The 26649-nt window shown below is 43.0% G+C and overlaps 1 protein-coding gene across 1 annotated transcript; it reads right to left on the bottom strand.

The window, feature by feature from the left end:
* Nucleotides 1–9733: 9733 nt before the first annotated feature.
* On the bottom strand, nt 9734–26400 carry AP1S3 (adaptor related protein complex 1 subunit sigma 3). Its single transcript, XM_079314737.1, has 5 exons — nt 26197–26400; nt 13528–13706; nt 12246–12354; nt 11172–11309; nt 9734–10220 (listed from the first exon to the last, which is right to left on the bottom strand). The coding sequence occupies exons 1-5, from the start codon at nt 26197–26199 to the stop codon at nt 10185–10187; spliced, it is 465 nt and encodes a 154-aa protein (XP_079170863.1). The 5' UTR covers nt 26200–26400; the 3' UTR covers nt 9734–10184.
* Nucleotides 26401–26649: the final 249 nt, after the last annotated feature.

The raw sequence follows: 26649 nt of genomic DNA, 5'->3' as shown, positions 1-26649 counted from the left end.
TTCCCTATTTAAGAATTTATCCAGTTTTGATCTTGTCTGAAATAAAAGTCCTGCTCACCCAAAACCAGAATCTAATGAACTCTTTGATCATGGCATGTTGGCAGCTGAAGTTTAAAGCTCATCAGAATGAGTGCAACATCTCTTGTTGTGATACTGATATAGCAGCAGGTCTAAATGACCCAGTCACCCCAGAAGATGTTTATGAACAGAAGAACTGTAAGTGAACAAGCCTTGATAACTCTGCTTTCTTTGAGAATACACAACTTTAGATTATGAGATACATACAGAAACCCAGCCTTCCAGTAAAATCCAGGCCTTGCCCTATCAAGGGCATTTGCTTCCACAAGAACACTCTTCTAGAAAACAAAAATATGGTTAAAGTGATTGTGGCAAGTGAGACGTAAATGATGGTCAGAATTATATTATGTAAGCTTTACATGAAATTGTTAAGTCATGCCTATGTTTGACTGACACCAATGACTATCCAAAAGCTATTTACAGTGGTATCAAAAGATCAGTGATATCATTGTCCTCTCCCCTCACTTCCCAATACCTGGATTCTAGCAGATCCAGGTAAATCAACTGCGTCTTCATAATGAAAACAGAAATTTAATTATTCACAAGCATTCCCCTCGAGCTTTCTCTGGGCTTTTTGTGAATGATTAACAGAGTAGCTGCTCCAGACAGCACTCTCAATCCCTGCTTGCTGGCCTGTTAACAGCAGTGACTCATCAGCACATGACGTCAAAGACTCCTCTCCTCTGAAATGGCAGGAAGGAGGTTTCATTAAAAAGATAAAAAAAGGTATCAACATAACAGCCTGAACTTCCTCCCAAACACAGGGATTTGGTCAGGGGTCATCTCTGCTGCTGCCTGAGGAGCTACACCCTGCCTATGCAGCCAGAGCACCTTCCAAGGGTAAACTTCTCTGTTGAGTACCAAGACCATAAACATACTTCTTCAGGCACACTGATTTATCAGATACTGACTGAGAAATGAAAACAAGCCTTAGGCCTGCTGGTGAGCCCTGCTTGTGCACCCCACAGGACCCCCCCTGCTCGGCAGAGCTCAGCAGGGCAGTGAGTGCACACCCTGTCCTGATCCTCCCCATGCTCACAGCAAGGTGGGAGGGCTTCCACCAGATGCTGACAAATCCAAAGTGCCTGTTCATCAGTCCTTGAAATGCCCAAATGATGCTGCCCAGTAACACCTGTAAGGGTGCCCAAACAGACAGGAAGAGAAGCATCAACAAGTCTGGTGCTACTAAATTCCCTCTGTCCTCTGTGCCTTGCTAAGGTCATGTGAAATGTGAAGACATGAAAAAAGCATACATGAACACAGCCCTGAATTTGTGAAACAAAGAAGACTGAAAGCCATAAAAGCAAAAGCATAAGAGGTTAGCTAGAAAGGGGTTATTTCTATGCAGTTAAAACTCAGGTTTTTACTTGAGACTGCAAGTCATATTATGTGGACTGTGTCATTTTACCCAGAAAACCTGCAAAGTGATGGAGAGGGGAACAAGCTGGGTAACTTGAGATTTAACTCTTACATAGGACTAATTACTAACACCTGTGATACATACTTTCTCTGCTAGCTTTAGGCAGCACAGCCAAGCCCCAGTCTCCTCCAAGCCCAGGCAGCAGCTCTCACTCCTCAGCTGGGAAAGGCAGTGGCAGTGAATATATTTAGCTCTGATCCTGGCTGCCTGGAGGGCAGCATCACTTCCAGCTCCCGAATCCTGACCTCCCCAGCACGGCATTGGAAGCAGAAGCACTGCTGTTAGCTCCATCTCTTCACCAAAGTCAGTCAATTAAGGAGCAGAGTGGAGGTTTGGAAAGTGTATGGAGCAATGTGGGGCTGTCCACACACGGGTTTTGTGCCAGACATGGGAAATGCTGCTGGAGTATGGCTGTGCTTCTCACAAGCTCCTTCCCCAGGCCTGCTCAGGCTACAGCCACAGTGTGAAAGGCAAGGAGACTGAAATGATAGACCAAACATATATAACAGAAAAGGTGCAGAAAAAACTCACACACAGGCCAAGGGTTGCCATGACACCAGCCTCTGCCCAACACACTTTTCTATTTAAAAATAATCATCAACATCAACACCATCTTTCTGTCATTTTGGTGTGAAATGGGTTTCCTGTCTGACCTTTTGGCTCTGTTAGTATTCTTAGCCTTGGCTTGGTTTAACTGCTTGCTTTTCTATGGGGTCTCTGTTTACCTGCATTCCAAAGCAGTTTTCTCAAATAGATCTGCAGCAGAGATAAAAAGTTCACAGCAAAAATACCCTCTGGGTGTCCGAGTTAACTCTGGACTACAAACATGCTAAAATATGAGTGAAAATATTCTTCTTGCTCATCTTTCTAGAACTGATTAGCAATGAATCTTAACAGTTTTCCATATGGCTCTTAATCTCCTATTTGAACCCTAAATAACATTCCAGTTTGTAAAAGCACCAAGCTGCCCTCTGATCTAGTAGCAGAAACACCCTATGCAAAGCATCACAAACTGCAAAATTCACCTGAGCTAGAGGGAGCTCTGCAGTTACTCGGGGAGGAGAAACAGGAAATACAACACCAGAAATGTGGTCATTCCTCAAACAAGACCCTCGACAGACCTTGCATTCTTGGCAGAAGCACACACAGAAAGGAGACAAGAGAGAAAGGTTGAGGAAATGTCCATCAGCATGAGATGAGGGCTGAGCAGAACACGGCTCCCGAGCTCCACTGCTCTGCTGCCCCTGGAGAGACAGAGCCCTGCCTTCCCCCTGTGGAAAGTCAGTTCAAAATGAGTACAGAAAGAAGAGACAGGAGCTGAAGGAGAGCTTATGCAAGACTAGACATCAAGAAAAGGAAAGGAAGGAAAACCAGGCTGGAGAGAACAGGGAAGGTTTACAAAGAAAAAGGTGGTGAAGAGAATGGGGGCAGCAGCGATGCACAAAGAGAGCAGGATGTGTGAAAGCTGTATTCCCCTCCAAATGCTGTGGAAACTGCCCCCAAAAACCCCCTTCTCACCCTTCCCCCTTGCAAAAGCCTCTCCTTCCCGTGGGCTGCTGACCCTCCGTGCCCTGCCAGGCAGGGATGCTGGAAGCAGGGCAGTCTGCCCTGCTCCCCCCAGCTGCCACTGGGCATTTCTCTGATGCTCTTGGCTGCCATCCCTGACTGAGAGATTTCCTGCTTCCCCAGCCTGTGCCAAGGGGAACTGTGTGCCAGAGACCTGGAGGATCTCCCTCCTGCTCCTGGCTGGGATCACCTTGGAGCAGGAGGGGAGCAGTAAGCATTTCACTCCTGTTGATTTGTGCCACACTGTTACTGCTTGGCCTCACACACACAGCCCTCAGCAGCCGCACAAAGTCATCTCTAGAAGAAATGGCAGACAGTCCTCAACACATTTATAAATAAATTTTGTATTTTCATTAAGGAACACAAGAAAAATGGAGGTTCTCGGTCTCTAAGAATCCATTTGCTTTTCTGATAGTTTTTCCTTTTACCAGAGTAATCTGCAAATATTTAGGGTCCCAGAATTTTCCCCTTTGGGAGAGAACTGGATGCTCCACTATGGCTACTGTGACAACCTTTGCACATGACACACAGGCTTCTCTGCCTGTTAGTGCATGGCAGGACAAGCCAAACAACAGCAAACCCTTGTGTCTCACTGCCAGCCCCTCAATTCCTTCTGCTGCCCCAAAGGATTTCTCCTCTCCAAGCCAACACATCCTGGGACACTGTTTGGGCACTTAGCTCCTGCTCACCCTCTGTCAGAGACCAGCTGTCCATGTGTGCTCTGAGCCATCCCCTCCACAGGCACCAGGCTGCAGCTGTGCCCAGCTGTGCTCCAGCACCCCACAGGAGAAGCCAGACAGCCAGACATCATCCCTTCTGAAATTCCTTCCTTCTCTCTCTGCCTTCAACCAAACCCCATTTCATATTTTAAGTTTCCAGCCTTGCCTGTTGAGCTCTTGTGCTGCTTCCTAGCTGGAAAATTACATGTGAGAACCTCACGCACAGAGCAGAACCTGTTAGAATTTAAACAAGCTTCATTTTTCATTAATTTTGTCTTAAAACATATCTCCAGAGTAATAAAAGTGAAAAGAACTCCCCGTTTCCTACAGCTGGAAAGGAACAGCTCTTTGCTCAGTGCTGAGCCAGCCAGGCAGGGGGTAATTTAAACTCAAGAATGCAGGTACCCCTTCAAAGCAGTCTGAGCTTTCCACCATGATTGTAACAGGGTAGAAAGCAGTTGCTGAGTCCAGGCCTCATGCTCAGCTGTTTTGAGCACTTACAGAGTGTAAAAAAAAACAGAAGAAAGAAATTGTGCTCCTGCTTTTCATCCATTTAGTTGCTATTTACATTTTCTGACCAGCTACTCATCACCACAACTGAATACAGTTCAAGGGAATCAAGGTTAAAACCACTCAAGAGCCCATACTGAAGGCACAGCCAGCCTTGTGCTTCACTGCTCCTGAGCATTACCTGGGAGCTGGACAGCAAAACAGAGAACCCCCCAAAAGGCTGCTGCAGGGAAATGGAATAGAGGCTTTTCCTTATCTGTGCCTGGTATCACAAGTAGTACTGGGCTTATGTTGCAATAAAGGAGCTGGCATTAGGAAAAGCATTTCATCTCAGACGGGGAGTTTAGATTCAGGGCAGATTCTTCAGGAATGTTTTGAAATGTCCACAGGCTGATTTGAAGAAGTTACAAAAACATCACGCAGAATTTAAGTGCAGCTGATGCTGCCTGTGACTGAAGGATGAACAAGATTGCTTGAAGTCTTAAGCTTTCCACTCTTGTGCCAGACTTGAACATAAATATTGGAATATACATTATGACATAATCCTTTTGACAATTAATTGTTTTCATCATTATTCAGACAGAACTGTCATGCTAAATGTTGATATTTCCTCATATTAACCCAAGAAGAATGAATCAATGTTTTACTACTGGATTTTAAAATAACTTATATTTCATTGCTCTCTGTGGTACTTTTTTGCCAGAACATTCTTGTCATTGCCAACACAGCACTGTGTCAGCCTTTGTCAAGCAATAACTCATTACCCAAGTCAGTTTTCCCTCTGAGAAAAGCAAGGACCACCTTGTCCTTGACAACAGACACCAAAAAAACCCCTCCTTCACCCCAGTGTAGCTGTCAGCTTACAAACCCAGCCAGCTCCTTGTACATTTTCCCAGAATTTTCCTTCTTGCTACATTGTCAGATTGTGTCTTCAGAGCTTTTATCCAGCATAATATTCACCTAGAACCTCACTCTAAGCCCTCTGGAGAAATAAAAAGATCCTTTCACTTGAAACTTCTGTGAAGATGTTCCCCTGTGACTTGTCATTGTTGGCTCAACCCAGCTAAGGCTGACTCCTCACTGTGAGCCTGGAGGAGGGCCCTGAAGTGTGATCTCCACAAGGCAGGGAGACTTAGAGCTGCTGGTAATTTATTCATGCAAGATCTTGGTCCAGAGGGCAGCTAAAATTCACAGCAAGCTGTAATGAATTTGTCATCCTGTGTAAACTAGGGATTCTACATTCAGCACTGTTTTTCACAACATACACAGAGATTCACCTCTGCAGGAGAAAAACATTCTATTCCCCACTGCAGAATCCAGTGTCTAATGATACATTTTGGGTTTGGAGCAGGAACTCTGGAAGAAAGAAGTCTCAGTGGGAATTCCAAAAGGAGATGGCAGAAAGGTGACACCAACTTTGGAACACCTTTTGTATGTTCCCCTCACCTCTTCCTTTCAGCATTGCAATCTTACCACACCAGTCAGGACTAACCAGATTTCTCCAAATGGTAAGTCCACAGAAATGTTCCCTACCTAATATCCCTGGACTCTCTGAAACCTACAACTACAGCCAAAAGGCAAAAATCCTCAGCTAAACTGCTACTAACCCTGGCCTATTGGGGCATTCCACAACAGTCACAAGTTCATCTCCAGTGTGTGCCTTCCACAAAGTTGAACAAATTTTGGAGTGTATTGGGAGTGCAAGTAACATGCTATTTATTTCTAGTCAGCCAAAGGATTAACTTTGATCTATTTTCTTTGCACAAAAACACACGGTTATAAGAGCTGCTGAATAAGTAAATAAGAAGACAAGGTTAAGTGAACTAGACAACAGAATCTGAAAAAACTAAAATCCATGGTATTGTATACTGCTGGTCTTGCTGAACACTAATTTCAAGAATAGCTTCTTCCTTTCCCTTAGCCTGTCTCATTAATCATGTTCCAAGGCAACAGGTTTCCATGACAGCAAACATTAACTCTCTTGCAGCACAGCCTGTTATTTCTGCCACAAACACAAAGCTTTCACTACTATACTCTAACCCAGCCCAGCTACCTTTATGAAAAAGATCCCTGAAATATGCTAACAGACATTTAAATCACAGCTCTATTTCATTTGCAGTGTGATCCTGCTGAAGAACACACCCAGTACTGAATTCAGCAGGAATGTCATCAGCCCCCAGAAGGACACTGGTACCTGGGCTGAGCTCACAGGCTCTGCCAGCTCTCTGAATGAGAGGTACAGTGATGCAGGATGATGATGCAGACTCCATGCTCATAAAGACACTGGATAAAGTTAATGAAAACCCCAGCACACGGATCATCAGCACAACTGAGACCTTTGGGCTTAGTCATCTCAGGCAGGGTGAGAGCAGCACCCCCTCACACAGGAGCTGTGCTGACAGAAATACTTTCGGACGCACTTTCAGTGGAACAGAACGTCATGCACAGGCAGGGATGGCAGCTCTCTGAGAACCGCTTTGTTATTTTGAGGGGACTCTGGACTCAACATCTCTGGCTATCTTTGCAAGCCCCACTCACACTCTGATCTTCCCTTATAAGCCAGCCCCTCCCAACAGCACATGTATTGGTTCTGGATGCTCCATTACTCCAATGCAGCACAGTGCTAAGCAGAGGATAAAAAATGCAAAATACTGAAAGGACTGTGAAATAAAGGAAAAACGAGGAATTCATACTTTTACAAGTAGATTGTTCTGTTCAAGGAAAATTCAGATGCAGAATCACACCTAAACTTTACCAGGATTTTCCCACTGGCATTTCTGAAAGCACAGGTGGGTTGCAGGAGCAGCTGGGGAAGGTGTTGAAGATTTTCAGTGGCCCTTGGTAAAACAAAAGTTGATAGGAGTCAGCCTAAATGTCAGTTTTCTTAAATTATTTCTAAGAATTTACACCTTTTAATAAACACTCAGAAACTCACAATGAAAAAAGAAACAAAAATGATAAAAAATCATGAATCCTGCCCAATCCTGCTGCTGCTATTGCCTCTCACTCACGATGATTTGTCACATTTCTATTACTTTTGACACGATTACACTTATTTTTATCCTAGTCTAATATTTGTCTCTTCTGCCTTGGTATGTTCAGAGGTGTCTCAACTCATGTGTTGCAAACAGTTGCACAACAGAGAAGCAGCTCTGTCCCAACCATTGAGCAGCAAGATCACACCAAGAATCCTCCAGGCAGAGATGCTCACATGAAAATCAGGCAGCTTTTTGTTACATGCAGCTGGTAAGAGCAAGGAAGGGAATCTAGGCTAGCAACATGACCATGATTAATGGTTATATTAGCAAATGCAATTTTACAAACTAGGATGTGTGCTGGAAGCTTGTCAGCAAGTTGAGAGTTTAGGTAACAGCAAAAGGTGAGATGGGGAAAACTTCAGAAGCCTGCTAATAGATTCTTAAATAATAATTTCATAAAGTTTCACAGAAAACTTCACATTGAGCATTGCCTAGGATAGTCAAGCAAGTTGGAAAGGGAAACATCAATGGCAAATATAGATGTAGATGTTTCTTAAAGCATGAACATAACTCAGCAGTTCTTTCAGAGTACTTAACATGCTTTCCATTAATCTTTCTAGCACAGGGGCAGGTGGCACAACAGGCACATCATATTCCAATGAATCTTTGCACTAGGGCAAGGAAACCAGACTAACTCCTTCACACTTACCAGACTAATTCTTTCACACTTCAAGTTGACACTGGTTACACCAGCTTGGCAATGCTATTTATTTCAGATGCTACACTGATTATGACTGGTATAAGTACCTCTGTCCAGTCCATTATTTTCTTCCATCAGGAATTCTCTTCAACTTGATGCAGAAAGAAGCCTTCTAGCTGTTCTTAAAATGACTGAAAAGACAGCCTTATTTGTACCAAGAAATCAATTTGGTACTCCTATTTTGATCCAATTCATAATTCAACCAATTTGAAGAGTCAGAGAATCACATCATGGCTCCAAAAGGGAATAAAATCAAACTACTGATGATTTCAGTTAGTAGAAGTCACTTATAAAAGCAAAGAGTTGAAGGACCCTCTTTGCACATTTTGAAGTGATTTCTTAATGATTTCTTAATCAATTAAACACTATACTTAAAAAAGCCATGAGAAAGTATTATACAAATCATACTATTTCATTAATTTACTATTAAATTGAATGTCTTCAGAGCTATTAAAAGCCCTTCAGCAATTTTCACTGTTTTTTCCAGGCTGAAAGTATGCCTTTGACATCAATACAGAGAAAACAGATGGATAAAGTAATTATAAAAAAGAGCAACATGATGCTATGAACCAGTTTGTTACGGTTTTACTAGCAGACTGGAAAGCACAGGCAGAATAGTGGGCTGACAATGAATAAAGTTGTGTGGTGTGCAAGTGCCCCCACCCTCCAAACAACCCCCAGTGTCCCTCCTGCAGGAAGATACAAACTCACAAGGAAGGAAAGAAAGAGCAATGACAAAATCAGAGTAAGCACACAGGACATTTAAAGGTTAGAAAGACCTCAGAAAGAAAATACTGACTGTACATGCCAGAAATCAAGGGAAATATACATATTGAAGGGAAATGTGACAATGCTTGGACCATTCTGGCATATTTGTCTCACAACTTCCCTAATTTTTGTATAGAATGATTTCATGATTTTGACAGAAACAAAACATCTAGCTTGGAGTTATGGCCTCAACTAAACAGAATTTCTCTGAGCCTTGGATTCTGTTAAAAAAGAGGGCAATCTCTAAGGAAGCCAGTTCAATCAGTTCATGGAGATTAAACTGCATTGAAAGGAGTGTTAGCACAGCTGGCTCCACACGCACTCCACTGCAATGGTTTGTAACACACGGGAGGGCACACAGCCCAGCTGACTCCTACCATTGTATCCTTTTCACAGCTTGCAAAGTCATAAAAAGCTCATCAAACTACCCAACCTTCACAAAAACAGCATCCTCAACTACCAGAAAGCTGATCATCCCAATAGGTGTGTGAATCTGAGATTGGAAAACTCTACTAGTAAATATGGGTTTGGGATACCAAAAGATATACAAGATTATCTTCCAAAGGCTGGTTTTTTCTCTTCAGGCTTTTTCCTGTGCTCATGCTGTACAATTCCAAAGTTTGGAGCCTTTGCAGAGGTCCAAAGGATCTAAGAAGGGGATAGGAAAACAAGGAGAAAGACAGAAACAGGCCATTTGCATGCAGCAGCTAAAACAGAACTCATTAAACTTAGGAGAAGCCTATCTCCAAATAGTCTTCCAGATTAAATGGAGGTATGGAGTGAACTCTAGGAGCAACTGGAATTGTCTTATTAGCAGACTAGAGCCAGAAAAAAAAAAGTGAAAAAAAGGGGCTGCCCCAAAGAGACAATGTATTTCCTTGTATACTTCAAGGGTTAATCTTGTCACAAGTTTGTGAAATCAGGGCCCACAACATTTTGGCTTTTAGAAAAAAATTATTATTACAGCAGAATAACCATTACATTCAAAATAATGGACATTTGTACAAAAGTAGAGTCATAAAGTCAGCAGTGAACAAAACTAGTAAAAACACCTCTTTTCAAAGTATTGTCAGAGGAGCACTTTGTGATGACAAAACCCGTAGCTAAAAGACATGGTGCAAAACAAGAGCTGAGTCCAGCAAGGAGAAGAGAAACTAGATGGGGGTAATAACAACTCTGAGAAACTCACATACAGAGTAATGTAAAGCACAGAATTGTTAAACCCTTTGCTACATTAGCTGACCTTCATCTTCACCATTATACAAACAAGCCCCTTCAGTTATTGGTTTTTGGTATTTCTCTGAGGATCTGGCACATTGGGAAGCAATTTCAGGAAGTGCACTTCAGAGGTGCAAACAGCAGTTTTCTCTGCAGGTAGTTTAACATCAAAATGCAGGCTTGTTCATGTATTCTTCCACTGTCTAGGAAACAAAAACAAAACAAAATAAATAAAACTGATACATTATGGAGTGGTACAATAATATTCAGAGAAACCTTCTTGCCCTCTTTGAGGACAGCTATAGTTTTGCAGGAAATTAGATAAAATTCATTAAAATGCAGAAATAATTCTGCTTTAAAACATCTTAACAGAGTGGTTTAAAATCTGATGTTTAAATCATGCCATAGCACAGCTGTGGCTCAACTCATCACACCAGTGGCCTTTTAACACAGTGCCTGAGGTTCATGTGCACAGGGCAGAGCCCTGTGGAAACCTGCTCAACTCCCACAGCACATCCCAAGCCAGTTCTACCACTGTGCTGCTCCCTTCAGGGTATCATGATGGGTCTTTCACTAGTGAGGAAAAAAATGAATGAAACCCATCACATTCAAGTGTTTTTGCCATTCCTGGCTCAATGGTACCCCTTATGTTCCAAGTTACAAGACAATTCCTGCAGGGTTCTGTCTAAGGGTTACATATCTGTGCCCTGCAGAAAAACTACACAGGTGCTTCTGCATGAAAGCAGAATTTGCCAGCACACACTCTTTCAAATTTTAAATGCTTAACAGTAGGTCATGTTTCCAATGCATTAGTGAAATAGAAGAGACTTCTCTGTATTTAAATATACATATGCATACATAAAATACAACCTTAGATTATGTTCTTATATTAAAGAAGTATCTTAGATACATCTTAAACTACTTCTTAATAATCTGTAGAAGAGAGCAACAGCTTTATATAAAGAGCCTCCAGATGATACCAAGAGGGTTGAATTGAAAGCTTTTGTAACTGCACTGTTGTACCTGTTGAGACTGCATGTAAGACACACTTGGATAATTAAGTACCAGAAGTGCTTAGCTGTGTTTTCATCTCCTGTCAAACAAGGAAGATGTAGGAAGATGAGGTGTTTGCCTTTTGTCCTCCCCTGCCTTACCTCCTGCAGCATGTCAGACTCTTCTATGGCTTTCACTGCAATCTTCTTTGAAGTCTCTTGTACTTCTCCACCAATTATAAACTCATCAAGAATAAAATAAGCTTTTTCAAAATTAAAGATAATATCCAGCTCGCACACCTGCCAGAACAAGAGGCCACAACCACATTTAAATCACTTTTACAGTATTATAAGCACTATTAGGCCAAAAGCTGTTGTGATCATCAAATACCCTCAGCATATGCACCCCTGGGGCAGGTAGCAGGGTGAAGAAACCAACTGCATGTTATGTAATACTGAAGCACCTGCACATATTGTCTCCACATATACAGACTTACATCAAAGACATTGTACTTAATAATTAAGTTCATACTGGTTGTCAAAGTGACTCCCCACCCCACTAACCTTGTAAAAGCCTTTGGAATATGACTTACCTGCATTCACCATTTCACAGGGCAAGACAATTTCCTGCCCAGCAACAGCCACCAATTGCTTTTCAGTTTTGTAAAACTAAAGGCAGTACAGATATGAGTCATAGCACAGTGATTTAACTAAGATATGAATTAAGGTAGGCAGGATAATTTTTAAAAAATTCATAGAAAAGATGGGTCTCTTGTAGTCTCTAAAGACTTACTGAAAGACTTATTTGGACCCTCTTTAAGTCTTTTCTTTAAAAACCCAGTGATTTTATCTTTTGCCTCTATGTCCTTAATTACTACACAGTATTATGAAACAAACAAAACCAGTATATCTGAAGATGTCAGGAGAGAGAATTAAAATACTTTAAACTCTTTTGAGTTTTTTAAAAATAATTTTTCTTAAAATGTTCCCTTCAAATTCTATTCCAAGACAGACATAGAAAGCATCAAAATTAATTCTGGGTGAGTGGAAAAAGGATGGAAAAAACAATCTTATGATCATTTCAGCACTATTTTATAAAATACTCTAATAATTAATTTCATTCTGGATTGAGAGCACCTGCAGGGCAAGTGTAGCAGATGGAAGACAAAGCAAATCAGCTGCACATAATTTTGTTTACCAGACAGGAATGAGTTCATGGGAGAAAGTGAAACTCACATTTCCAAAGTATCTGTCCAGGAGCTCCACGTATCGATGAACGACCTCTAGTGTCAGGAGCTCGTTATCCTGGTCTTCTATTGCACAGCAGAAATACAAACTAGCATACCTGGGAAAACAGGCAAAAACATGGCAGTGAACAGCTGGGACCTCAGTGCTCTGCTCACCTCTTAGAGGTCATTCATATGACAGTTAATTCCTATCTAATCTCTAAAATAAACTTTTTATTTCTCTTATAGTGTCCTAGAGAACACTTTAGAAAATGAGATGATTTAAACAAATTGTTTTTTCAGTTGGAAGAACCAACTCCACCCTTGGTAAAGTGGGACACCTATAACACTAGACATAATAAAACAGGCAATAAATCAGTACTAAGTAGTGCTCTCAGGTGTCCTCCATCTGCTGCAATAGCACTTCAGTAAGTGGGGTTAATTAAACTGCAGGACAAGCTACCCCTTCTAATTAAAAAATAAAAAAAAGGCAAAGGTGAAAGGAGTTACATCTCAGCAAGCCTGCTAACTGTCGAATGACAGTGTTTTACAGAGGGCCAGAATGCACCAAGCTGCTTAGATCAAACAAGCTAAATTGCACCAAAACTTTATGTTTAAACCAACTCAAGATCTATTAAGCTTGCTGATACTGTGGCTGGAGGCCAACTTGTCACAGCTTCTGGTCAGATGCTTATATCCCTCCCTTCACAGTATGGAACTCAATTTTTACTAAATACGAGATGTTTAATCTACCCAGTGTAGTACACATTAAGGCTACATTTTTACTTTAGGAGAACAAACAGGCAGTTAGCATTAGCCATTGTGTAACTGCAGACCAGGGATTACTTTGTAAAAGGAAATGGGAATTAATACTTTCCAGAGCAACAAATATTTCAAAACCAAAATTTGACAAAATTATGAAAGTGCCTTGGAACAGTTCCTGCAGTCTCCATAGCTGATAAAACCCAGCACACACATCTCAGCCAGGCTATCCTGGGGAATTTGTAGGGGCAGTGAGGTCCAACAGCTTCTAAACACTAATACCTATCAGGTTCTTCCTGTTTTTCTCATTTGACATACCATACAAGTGTTTTGCACCCCACAATTACCCTGCTGGTTTGTCCAGGGACACTGCCCTGCTATACCCAGATTGCCAATGGCAGGCTCCTAACTCAGCCCACCACCACGAGTGTTGTTTGCTGCTTTTCCTTAAGTGAGCTTTTGTTTTTCCTCTTCTAGCATGTGTTACTCATATGAATAGCGATTATATGTTCTTACAAAACTACTCACACCTTTTGTAAACAAGCTTGAGGTCTTTCCAGTCAACAAAACTACTTGTTTTTTGATTGCGAGACAAAATAATCTGAACAATTTCTCGAATGATCTTTTTCTTCTCTTTATCAGGTAGCGTCGTGTACCATTTCTGAAGCCTTAACTTCCCCTGCCGACTGAACAGCAGTATAAAGTGTATCTAGAGTAAACAAAGCAACATGGTTAACACCAGGGCCACGGCCAGGGAAGAGCATTCCTCTGCCTGGGACCAGAAATCCCAGTCCTGGCACACACCTCCAAACCTGGACACGGTGTCAGTGAGGTCTGGGGGAGGCTCGGCATGGGAAAGATCCTTCTCTCTCCTGTTTCTTTCCCAGGCAGCTCTCCCCTCCCTGTGGCACATCTTCCTTAGGTAAACCCTTTACATCCTCTCCTACCTATCCTCCTTACCTTGTGCAAACAGCAGTTTTGCTTCCTCTTCTGCCCCTGCCCTGAGGAACAGGAACATCCCCACTTTGCAGTGGTGAGAAGAGGGCACCACCCCCTCCTTCAGCAAAATCAGATACCTCAGCAAAGGGAATAAAGACTTATTCACAACAGGAATAGGGAAATCAGGATCAGTGTGGCAGAAGACTAGAAACATGAATACTGAGGAAATTATGATAATCACTAACAACTCCAATATTGCACTATTTCAGATCACAAAACAGCAGGTTCCTACAAGAGGCAATAAGGGGCAGAAGAAACCTACTTTGGAAAGGAAGCTTGGCTGGTTTTACTGAAGAAAACATGATATTATGAAACTCAGACAGCTATCAAGACAAATGACAAACCTTAGTAAGTGATACTGTATTAAATAAAGTACAGTATCTATACTGTTCAAAAACTTCAACTTTAAAGCTAATCATAACTTTAAAAGGTTTGACCTATAATTTCTTTCATGCTTAGCATAAGCAGTATTACTAAAACACATAAGAGCCAGCTTTTAAGGGCTTTGAGGGAAAAATATCAATTCACATTTATACAAATAATACTATTAGCAGGGTAAAATAACTGAACATAGTGTATACAACATCTTTCTCCAACAGGACATCTTCTGCTAAATGGAAAAAACAAAACCCTACAAACCCACCGAGGGGCAAGGAGGAAATGGAGAGGTTTCCAATGGCTGAAGACATCTGAACTGCCCTGTTCTTGCCAGGCCTTGCTGTTCTCACCATTACTAACACCAGGACCAAGGGATCTGCAGGAAGGGTAGCTGTAGTTATATCCATCTGTATGGCAGGTACACTGCCAGCTGTCCACACAGTGACTGGTGGCTCCCCCTCATCCTGGGGGCACCAGGGAGAAGCACAGGAGCCTCACTTTCCTCACCTGCTCCTAAATCCTTGCAAAGCCCTGATCCAGCAGGTCTCTCAACACATCCCTCACCCTTAGCCTAACCTTATCCTTCTCTAGAGTTTTTCTATCTACACCCTAATCCCTTCTGCTCCATGTTTCATGTGCCAGTTTATTGTTGTACCTATACTTCATCACTACATTTCAAGTGAGGATTACACAGGTAACATTCACAATCACTATCAAGATTACAGTGCAGATTTCTGTGAAGATAAAATCATTCCACACTCTGGTAAAGTCCAAGCACAGAAATTTCTACACAAAAGAAAAAAGGAAAAAAAAAAAAAGAAAAGCTACTGGATTTTAAACAAAGCACTCATTCATAATTCAGAATTCTCTAGTTATTGAGTTGCATAGTTGTTGAGTAATCCGGAGATAAGAGTTCTGACTATACTGAGAAAGACTTCAAATGTGGGATCATTTTCAGGAAAGGAGGAAGTTTTAGTCATGTGTGTCTGTGGCAGGATCTACTGCTGGAAACAAGGCTCTTCCCATCATTAATCTAATGTGCTTGATAAAATTACAAGGATTTTGTAGCTGCCTTCTGTTGAGTCCTATAATACTCTCCAGACAAGCTAGCTAAATAAAAACAAGTATTCTGCTGGCAAGACACATGCCTGATTACAGTGAAGAGTAAAGCACCATGGGTTTGCCTTTCTCTGTTCCTATTACCAGCTGGGTCTTGACACAGGAATCGTGCAGCTGCCAGTTACTCCTTCCCAGGCAATGCAGGGACAGCCCTCACTGTCCATACACTTGCCCACTCAGAGGAGCTGCCTGAATGAAAGGCTATTTTGCTTGCTGCACAGCACATAAAGCCCTTGTAAAGATGAGGGTGTTTTGAAAAGCAGAGCATAGGTTCTACAGACGAGAACAGCAGATCAGCAGGAGTCCATCTAAAAATCTTCAGGCAAAGGTAGCTATTTGATAAACAAATTTCTAAAAATATGGTGAATTATCAGATAGGAGAGGATGATCAGAGTTGACTGATAATGCAGGGAATGAGTCAATCTCTGTCAAAAGCTGACAGCATGTTCAGCATAAGACTGAGTTTTGTGGCATCCTTTGCCTGCAGTGTTTCAATAGAAAAGGAAAATGAAAAGGTATTCTGGTTTAGGGTCAGCTCTTGGACCCAAGAGACCTTAAAACCTGAGTGCCTGCATGCAATACACACAGATCTGCAGAAGTGCAACCTTATGCCTCTAAAGGGTTAAATGCCAACAAACCAGGCAATCACTGTCAATATTACCACCACTTTCTGCCCATTAGTTACTTCAGGATGTTATGCTTCACCCATAGCAAAGTGAGCTGCTCTCCATTTAAAACTGCTTTGAGAACTCCACTGTTTCTTCTAGACATGCAGGTGATGTCTCACCACCATTTTCATGAGCTGAGGCAAGGCCCTTTACAACCAGAAAATATTCATTAATGCTCCTAAATGCATACACAAGCTCCAAACATCTCATTGTTTGGTCTCCTGTTTCACACTGTTTCATATGCAGACTATAATCACCTCACTTGGCAATTTTATTATTACAGTAATATATATAGGTAGAAAATAGAGCCTTTACTGTAGCACAATTCTAGATTTTATAGTCTGCAGCAATATAGCACACCCTCAAGCCTAGGTACATATGACTGGCCAGCTAAGAACTACTGTAACAAAACAATGTATTAGAAAGCTGCAGGTACTTGAAGCAAAAACATTGTGGGGGGCGTTTCTCCTTTTTTGGTTCTTCTTCCCTTTTTCTAATTTCTGAAGCTCCTTCAATCTGGGGAACTCTGTAGGAGGTAAATAATACATTCTTAAAAAGATAAATGGCTTTCAGCATTTTCAATTTCAACACCCAGTGCTGTACAATACACTGCTGAAGAACAGAGTTTCTAAGAGAGCATTGGCTTCCTTCTCATGTGGAGACTGATGGAGACAAGCTCTGGTCTGGAAGCTGAGAATAATTTTATTAACTTCTTCTACTGAATCAAACCCAACCACCCACAGCACTGTGCAAAATTACCTCCACAAACGTCAGTATAAGTAATCCAAATGACTGCATTTTCTATTTGTAGGCTATTGGAAAAATAGTTTGTTGGGGCATTTTTTAGATCAAACATTTAAATCAGATTTCTAAACTGGAACTCTAACCTCTTCTCATGCATTCATGAATCAACTGCAGCAGTAAGTTACTTACCAGACTGGAAAGTTATAGGGCCTTCTGTTCCATCAAGATCTACAAAACTGTACCAGGGTAAAAACCAACGCCCTGAGTTTCAGGGCTACAAAAAAAAAAAAAAAACATCTAAGGCTAGACTTTGGCATGAAATAATTTATCAATAAATAAAATAGACAACAAAAATGCAAAATAAAAGGTTTGCATATTCATGAACAGCAAATACAAGAGAGATGAAACTAACACTGATTTCTTTCCAGTTTCCTTGGGAGACCTTTCCCTTCTTAACTAATGGACTGTAATAATCTGATAAGCAGCTCACTCAAGCTTGTCTTCTGGACTGTTCCCTGCCAGGGCTGCAGGTCCCCTTTGGTACAGCCTTCCCCACTATTTGGCCATTATACACTTCAGACTGATCAAACACATTACAATTGGCTCAGTAGTTTCAAACTTAGATCATTTTTGCCTTTACAAAGGGTTTAAAATTTAACCTAATCTGCAACAATTAGTACAACTGTCTAAAGGGCTGTATTCCACTACATACATAACAAACCACCTGCAGGGGGAGAAGATAAAAATGAATACATAGGAAAGGGGCTTTCCTGCCTTTCCTTTTCTAGAGTAATTTCTCCAGTTTACAGAGTAAACACAAACATGTAAAAGATGCCCCATTTCTTCCTGCAAGCTGATCTCCAGGGGTGTGCAAGAGGCTCTAATTCACCCCACCATGAGAAAGAACATGCACTACAACTGCTTCTCCTCCTCCTGTAATTCAACCTGCATAACATTTGCTGACTGGTTCCAAACCTGTTCTGTGGCATCTGGCTTCGCCATGTCCCTGGGTGAGGGGAGGAGGATAAAGATGGGAACTCATCAAGGAGCCTCAGGGCAGAGGAGGCAGAAGAGGAAGACTGCAGAAAAAAGAGCAAGAATCCTCTTTCCTGTCTGGGTGTGTGGTTGGGCAAGGATTTGCTTGGTGAGACAGCTCTGTCACTCCAGCAGCTCTGGGCTTTTGCTCTGCTTCATCTGCAACCTTTCCAAATTAAGAGCTCTCCAAAATCAAAGTCACCTCTATAAAACTGACACCTGAAATTCACACGTAAGTAAAATTTGCAAATTAGGAATTGCTATCCTTAAACAGACATCTTGGCAGAGTGAGGAAACTTTCAGCTTTCCTTAAAACCTTTCTGTAGGGCAACAGACAACCCAGGACATGCTAAGCAATGAAAATTCCCAGACCACATGAAATGGGAAGTGGGATGAAAATCCAGACCTTCAGCTGCCAACAGAAGCCTGGGGAAAACCAGACTGACTGGCTGTACCTGGTGGAGAGGAAGTGACTTGCTATGATAAAGTTCTTTTTTAACTTATTTTGATTCCCCTGAAGTCTGTTTGATCTGCTGCCACTGATGTAGTCTAAGAGTTCATATTCTGCTTCTTTTTTACTTTTTTCATTCTTTCCTCTGATAAGAAAGAATCTATTTCCCAACATAGACAGCTGTCCAGATATTTTTATCAGTATTTATTTTTACATCCCAACTGAAAATGAACAAAACCTACTTTAATCAAATATTCTCTTTTAAAAAATATGAACATTCACATTATTCCAACAATTAGCTTTTTTTCTAATCTCCAAAACATTTCAAGAATAAAAAATTCCTTCTCATTTTTGCTTTGTTTAGTGAGGTTATTTTGTTTTGGAGGGAGGGGGAGGAAAGTAAACACTGAAATTAAAAAAAAAAAATAAATTGTGAACACACAGTTGGTTTGGAATGCCAGGTGTTTAGGGTGAAATGAGAAAGATGTGCTGAACAGACCTATTGACCTATTAACATTCTATTCACATCAGGACAAGACAGAATACTAGCACACTCAAGATATTTTGGTATTCTGCTGTTACATGAAATCCCATCTGGCTACTGACCTTTAATACACACTCTGGAGTTTCAGACATTTCTAAAGCAAATATGTAAAATTCAAAACAGACTACTTAATTAAAAAATATTAATTTCCTTACTTGTTTACTCTGTCACATTTATTCACAGCAGCACAGGAGCTGACAGATGTTTATTAAATACTGTTGGCTCTCAGGTTTAAAATTTCAAACACGTACTTAGCCTGCATGATGTAAGCAAGTAAGAAAAAAAGAAAATATGCACAAGCCCAGTAACACAGAAATCCTGAAGCAGTGCATTGCTGCCTACCTGGCACAGGATTCTTCCTCACTTAATCTCCATTAGGAACATTTCTGAGCAATTTCCTCCAAACAATGCATCCAAAGTCCATGCAATAAAAGCTATGCCAGATCATTACAGGCACACGTGACCATAGTTACACATTGATTTTATGCTTTTCATGATGCAGAAGTCACCCTTATCTTATTACCAAAGATTTTAAATGGGCCAGCACACCAGCATTTTATTTATAATATATGGTATCGATCTAGACAGCAACAACCTTCTTGATAGCCTCTCTTGAGTTAAATAAAACTATAATCAAAACAATATAGCTGAGCTCAAGCTGCTCCCTCCTGATCCCTAACTAAGGACCAGAAAACAAAGCTCAAAAAGCTTTCTACGTGCCCCATAAGTGCCCAAGTTCCCTCTAGCTCTGCTCACACTTATCTCTACATGCAGCAGGTCGAGTCCTCTGACCTTGGCTCATTCCTCATAAACTGGTGGCATTCCTCCACCAGTGTCCTCCCTGCAGCACAGGCATGCCTGTGCCTCCTCCTCACAAGCTGGGCTGTCCCACCAACAGGATGATTTCCTGCACTGCTCTGAGAGCAGAGGCAGAACAGCTTTCCAAAACACCTTCAAAGGGGAAGATTCAGGGAATGGCATCTAGTTTTTACAGAGGATAATAACTCTTCATTTTCTTAAATTTTTATTCCTGGAATTACTGGTTTTACTCCAGTTTTCACGTAATAAGCAAGCACAGACCCAGGCTGGAGTTTGTATGAAAGCTGCCTCAGGCTCTGCCATGGGAGAGCAGGCCAGGGAAGCAGCCACACCACTGTCCCTTCAGTGTCTCCAGGGACAGACACAGCAGGGATGTGAGCTGGCTGAACTCACAGAAAGCAGCTAAAGAGGTCTGAAACAATTATGAACTAGATAATCACATTCCTTCTGCCTCCTAGGGTGGGCTCTCAGAGGTGTTTTTATTTACTTACATGTTTTTGGGAGGCAGAGAACACCTTCATTAGGTTACTACAAGGAAAAAAGACCAGGGGAGAGGCGGAGCAAGTTGCCCAGAGCTACCCCTAAATCACCACAACTTTACAGGCACAAGAAGCTATTTTTCCAGCCTGTTCCTTGAACTCCAAGTGAAGAAAGAGAGCTAAAATCTCATCCGGTGAATTCCAGCAAAAGGTGCAGCTGTTTTAGTTTCATTTCCACTTTGCCTTATCAGTTATTTGCAAAGCCCTGCTACATGAAGGCACTGCAGTGCCCTTCCCTTGCCTCTGACCTCTGCAAGAGCAAAGTTAAAACTCTTTGCTCTGGGACAGGGCAAGCACACCCAGATGGTGACAAGCTAACCTGGCTCCTCAGGCAGCTGCCAGACACTGCTCCAGCCTGGGGATTCCCACGTCTGGTGGAGCAGGAACAGTGCAGATTGGCAGCAGCCTAACACCCGTTCCTCCTCCATCCCAACAAAGATGGTCACAGAAAACCTGAGCTCCAAAAGGACTAAAGATCCATGTGAGTTCAGATCATGTTTAAAACCCTGAAAAGATCATAGAATATTCTTCTGGAAACACTGAAGCATTTAATTTAGGGATTTCAATTAAGAAATTCTCAATTTTCCCTTTTAAAATGACATTTTTTTTCATTATGGTAAAAAAATCAACACAGATTTAGCCTAAGCATAAGCACAAAAGAAGCAACCACTGTTTACAGAAGGAAGGGCCAGAGAAAAGAATCTTCCAAAATTCTCTGGAGTATGTAGGCCCAATATTTAGCCTATAGAATGAAAGGATCACAAATTCATTTTCTTATTTATCCAAGTCCTGTCATGAGACCTGAGAGAAAGGAAATGCCTGAGGTACTGCCTCTTTCCCATCTCCTGAGCCCAGAGGCTGTTGAGATTTTCATGCAGCACTTCCCACAGCTTCTCTAGAGCTCAGAGCACACAGGAACTCGCCCAACACTTCACCTGCTCTCCTTCCAGCACACAAAGGCACAACATGGTACATTTCTGCAATTTACTCAAACAACAGTGAGTCTGGTTCTCATTCTTTTGTAGTTTGTGCCCATCACTTAACCCAGGGGACTAAGCAGAGGATGGTGACCACAGAGCTCCTGTGCTGGCTTACAAGCCACTGAGAACTGCAAGTGTCTGATCAAAACTAACCCCAAGCTCCAAGGGCAAGCAGCAAGGCAACAACAGGCATTTACTGGTTAGTGAAGAGGGATTGCAATGCCCTCCCTAAGAGATGAGAGCAGATGGATGTCCTACATAAACTCAGCAAGCTAGAGAAGAAAAAAACACTGTTGCATAGAGTACCTGGGATTATGTCTGTAATATTGAGAAACACACATCAGGACATTCCAGAAAGGCATGCCAAGCTTGCCTTCAAATACACAAATGTAAATTGCACCTTCCCATCCTACCCCAATGCCTCTGCATGCTGTATTCCTACTCCCAAATGAAGTGCCATGCTTGCAGGACTGGATCTTCCAACTCACCTCTCTCCATTCCAACATCTGCAGAAATGCAAAGACCCAGGACTGGCTACTCAAGAAACCACAGAGCCAATGCAGCCAAGAAAATGCAGATGACAGCTTGGAGGAATAGGACAGAAAGGAAATGAGTGGACAGGGAGGGAAATTATTAACTGGGCACATGTGATACAGACAGAATTCTTTTAACACAGGCAGTATAGTTTTAATTTAGGCATCACTAGCAAGACTGTGACTGGCTCACAGAAATGCCTGATGTGGATGCCAAAGCATAAATCTTGCAAATACCTGAGGGAGGGGCAGCTTCATCTGCCCTCCCTGACTCACCAGTTTCCTCAATACTTTCATCACATTGTCCCTTTTGTGGCTCTGGCAGGTAACTGGTGGCTTCAGAAGGTCCATGGGATCGTTTATAAAGCATAAGATTTTGAAATAACTAAAGGCACAGAAAAGCAGCAAAACCTGTCATTTGCTTGCCTCATGACAGACCAAGCTGCCTATTATCCCTCCAGCCTTCTTCCTGCATGTGCTCAGCCTAAATGCCATGGCTTTCTCTAAAGCCCTCTAGGCATTTCACATCCTAGTAACTCCTGGCTCTGACATGCCTGCAGTTTCCTTATTTGTGAGTGAAAATATATATATATAAACCAAGTATTATTATTACATTGCTGATTATTAAGTAAATAATCAGCAGATGATCTATCACAATATTTCCTCTGCTTTCCAAGAATAAGCTTATTATCCAGGGGCAGTAAAGTGTGAATGACAATTCCTGCAGGCTCCAGTATTAAACAGTGACAATCTGTAATGGTCATGGGCACTCAGAGAAGGAACATCCAAAACTGGCAAGTCAGAGATTACACACTTCCAAAGAACCATAAAAACATTTTTCCTCACAAATCCCATAAAATGTTACTCTGAAGTTCAACTGAATGACAGGGACTAACAGGAATGCCAGATTATGGATGAGCCCCTGAGCTGCACACTGATCTAAGCAGCTTCCAGAAGGACACAGGCATAAGGAACAGGGCATGTAAAACATCACTCTGGTAGCCCTACCTCCAAGAATCACAGGCTTAAGAACTATGGGCCAGAAACTGCATCCTGACAACCCACCTTTGGCCCCACCCTATATGAGCTGCATAACTACTGGGACACCCACAGCACATTCAACAGTGGATTGAAAACAGTCATCTACACTGTGTGAAAAAGTACCCCCATTCATTTTTTATACATTTAGTGCCTAAAAATTTCACAGCATGTACCCTGATTCTTTGTGTAGCAACCAATCTTTAGAGTGTTCATGATTTCATGTGTTTCTATCACTTCCCTGCAGTAATCTCTTTGCAAGCAGAAAGTCTACCAACTCAGAATCTCCTGAACAGGATGCCATTCCATTGCCATTATGTACTACCACAGTAAAAGTTCACTACAAGACAAATTAACAAAGAAATACCACAAGAACTTTTTTGTCATGTAGCATAGGAACTGCTGCCTTGAACATCAGACTAATTTATTTGTCATTTTCTCTCCTCTCACCTCTTCTAATCTGTTGCCCTCCTTGTCTTTCAGAGGTAAATGCCTAGAAGCAAAGTTCATTGTCTTTGTGAGGCCAATACCCACCTGTATCATGAGTAGAAAATAAGAAATCATTCTGTAAACAGCAAATTCTGTGCAGCATTGGAAACATCTTCCACAGATCTACATCCATTTTTACTTAAGGGCATTGAGAGTGTTGATGAGATCAATATTCAGAAGAGCTGAGAGTTCATTTCCAAACACTAGGCAGGTGTTAGCAGCTGCAGTCACAGCAACTAATATTTCCACCCCAGCTTCTAGATCAGTAACTGGTTATCAAATGTCTTGCTAAGTAGAAACAGTGCTTGCCAACTCCTTTTCTATTCAGGCCAAGTGCATTTTTAGAGCCACTGTGCTCAATGGGATTCTTTTGATCTTTCTCCAGGGTTTCAGATCATACCCATAAGTACTAATTTGTTTCCCTGTAGTAATGAGTAGCACAGGTAGGAGGGAATCAGACCCTTTACTATACAGGCACTAATTCTGCATGCAGAGCTATGCAAGCAGAGCCCTGCATTTATTCACAAAAGTAATCCTGATAACACTGAGGCAGCAATAGGATCGAGGTGTTGCAACACTTACAGGCACAAGAGACTACAGCAACACATGTCCTTGGGGAGACTTATCTTGTTCTCCTCTCTGCTCTCTCGCCACTCTTTGACTTTGTTGAGACAGCAATCCTTCATGAGATGTATCTCTGCTGCACCCACATATGGCAGGAAGCAGAATTTAGTCTTTCTAAAAAGTAATTTTTAAAAAAACATGTCACAATGCACAAGATAGGCATAAAAGCTGTGATTCTCAGTTGGATATGAAGTCAGCTTTGCTAAACAGACTCTTCCCTGACAACCTGCCTGGAAATCTGCAAGAGAGCAAACAACTGGAACAACCCTCTGGCTAAGACATGGTACCATTTGTACCAACATCTTTAATTCCATCTCAAAACACAGAAAAGGGTGGCAAGCACAACTCATTCCAAAACAGAGGAACCAGTCTATGGAAAGTTTAAATTACCTGTTGAAAGTTCATCATTCATGAGCCTGGATAAGGCTTATTCTTGGTTCTTAACACAGCAAGCTTTTTTTTCTTGATTCATAACTGAGTGTTAACAATCCCTTTCCAGAGACCGGATGACAGAGAAATGTAAAGCTAGAGTTCCCTGACAAAATTTTGCACTGTTCCATCAGCACCAGATCCTCAAGAGAATAACAGGCTAAGCCTGACAGCAGTAATATAACATAGTAACACCACCAAGTGTTGTAATATGGCCTCAAAAAACGGAAAACCAAAATTCTAACTTGCAAGAATGCACATTCACCTTGTAAAATTCTAACCATAAGTATAGCAGCCAGACTCCAGATTGTCAACAAGCAGCACTATTGTAAGCAGTGCTCCCCTGGGACTATCATGAGTGCTCTGAAAACTGGCAGTTGTGAAGAACATGCATCAAGGAGAGTTCTGAGATCAGATTCCCTGAAATCAGCTCCCATATTTACTGACCTTCAAGGGCAAAATAGGAACTCCAGTTGTTTACATAAGCTTTACCAGAGGGAAGCGGGTATGTAGGGCTGTCTCGGGGTGTGACCAGAGAAGTTACACCTCTACAGGGACTTAAGGTGTGGAGACTGCATTGCCATCTGTAAACTCATTACTGTGCATGTTCTATTTGCAAATATAATGACAGGTACACCTTTCTAAATACAGGAGACTAACACATATTTAGCATTCTGGCTAAACCGCTGAAGAGAAACAACATAGCTCTGCCTTTGAGGATAGAGACAAACAACAGCACTTGGCCTCCACTGAAGGAGCTGAGAGGCTTCTGTTCAGCTGCACGGCCAGTAACTGGTATTACAGGTGCACACAATGGGCAAATTGTGCAAGACAGCAGCTCGGGGCATGCCCGCAGAACCTGCCTCAAGCCTGAATTATCAAGCAGTGAGATAGTTTCTCTATTAAGAGCCATCGTTGACCAGCTCACTACTTGGGAGCCTGCAGCCCGCCCTGGGGAAAATCTAGCCATTGTTCTCAGGATGTTGGCCATCATTCTTAACAAAAGAGAGCATCCACAGCAACCTTTTCGGATGGCAGCAAACCAACACCAAGCGCTGCAGTGGAGAGGCAAAGGGTCTCCCTTCCCGGATCCTGCCCTTTACCCTGAAGCGCTGCTGCCCCTTCCAAGTCCTAGAGCCAGGTCGCACAGCAAGGCCGGCGACCGACAGACAAGAACAGAACCAGACCCACACGCTCTCTCGCTGATGGAAAGGTGCAGCCAAATCCCAGCAAGCCCCATCAGAGCCGGCAGCGGTGCAGAGGCCCCCAGGCTGCAGCTAATGCTGCTGTCCAAGCCCTCCACTTACCTGACACCTGGGAGTACAGCCGGGGAAAAGCTCTTCCCAATGATCCCGTCACAAGAAAACCCACTGCCCAACACTGACCGCTCTGCCACCAGCCAGCCTAAAGACAGGCACATCCATACGAAACCTCACTCCTTCTCCAGGCACCGGAGCCGACTCGCACCTCAGCTCCTCGAGTTACAGGAAGACTTTACAAAACCTCTCTGTATCAGCCTTGTTTTCCTGGTTGTCTACGAGAGGCTCTGGCGTGACCCGAGCTCATCGCGAGGCCCGGAAAACGGAAAAGAGCAGAACTTTCATTTCCCCCAAGCAGGTGCAAGCCTTGCCCGAGCCCGCCTGGGGATGGTTAGGGCGTCCCGGTGCCGAGGGGCGCGGGCAGCCGCGCTCCGCCCGGCCTCGCTCCGGCCCTCACACCGCGCCCGTCGAGGGGCCGGCGGCTCCGGCGGCACGGCGGGCTGCTGCTGCCGCCCGGCCCCGCTGCGCTCCGCTCGGCCCCGCTCACTCACCATGGCGCGGCGGCTGGCGGGGAGCCGGCCCTGCCCGGCCCGGCCGCCTCCGTCCCGCCCGCCCCGCTCAGGTGAGGCCGGGCCGCATCGCGCCTTCCCACAATGCCCCGAAAGGGAGCTCCCGGCGCCTCCTCCCGCCGCCGGCAGCGCCCGGGGCGCGGGCCGGGCTCGGGGCTCGCTGCGGGCCGGGCAGGGCAGGGCAGGGCTGGGCTCAGGGCTCACTGAGCAGGGACAGGACAGGGATCACAGACAGACCGACCGCCCAGCGTGCGCACAGGCCGCGGTGCCGAGCCCGCACCTGCTGCCCTGGCGTGCGGGAATCGCTCCGAGGGCGCCCTTCTCATCTCGGCATTCCCGACGGTAATAAAACACAGTTTATGTCATCCGCTGGTTCGAGCTACTCCCCTATCAACCATTCATGCCCTAAAGACACGGGTAGATCGACAGGCATGA

Source organism: Erithacus rubecula (genome assembly GCF_903797595.1).
Source record: "Erithacus rubecula genome assembly, chromosome: 11".
NCBI classification, from domain to species: domain Eukaryota; kingdom Metazoa; phylum Chordata; class Aves; order Passeriformes; family Muscicapidae; genus Erithacus; species Erithacus rubecula.
The sequence above is the reverse complement of the archived record's forward strand: the minus strand, read 5'-3'. Positions and strand labels throughout refer to the sequence as shown.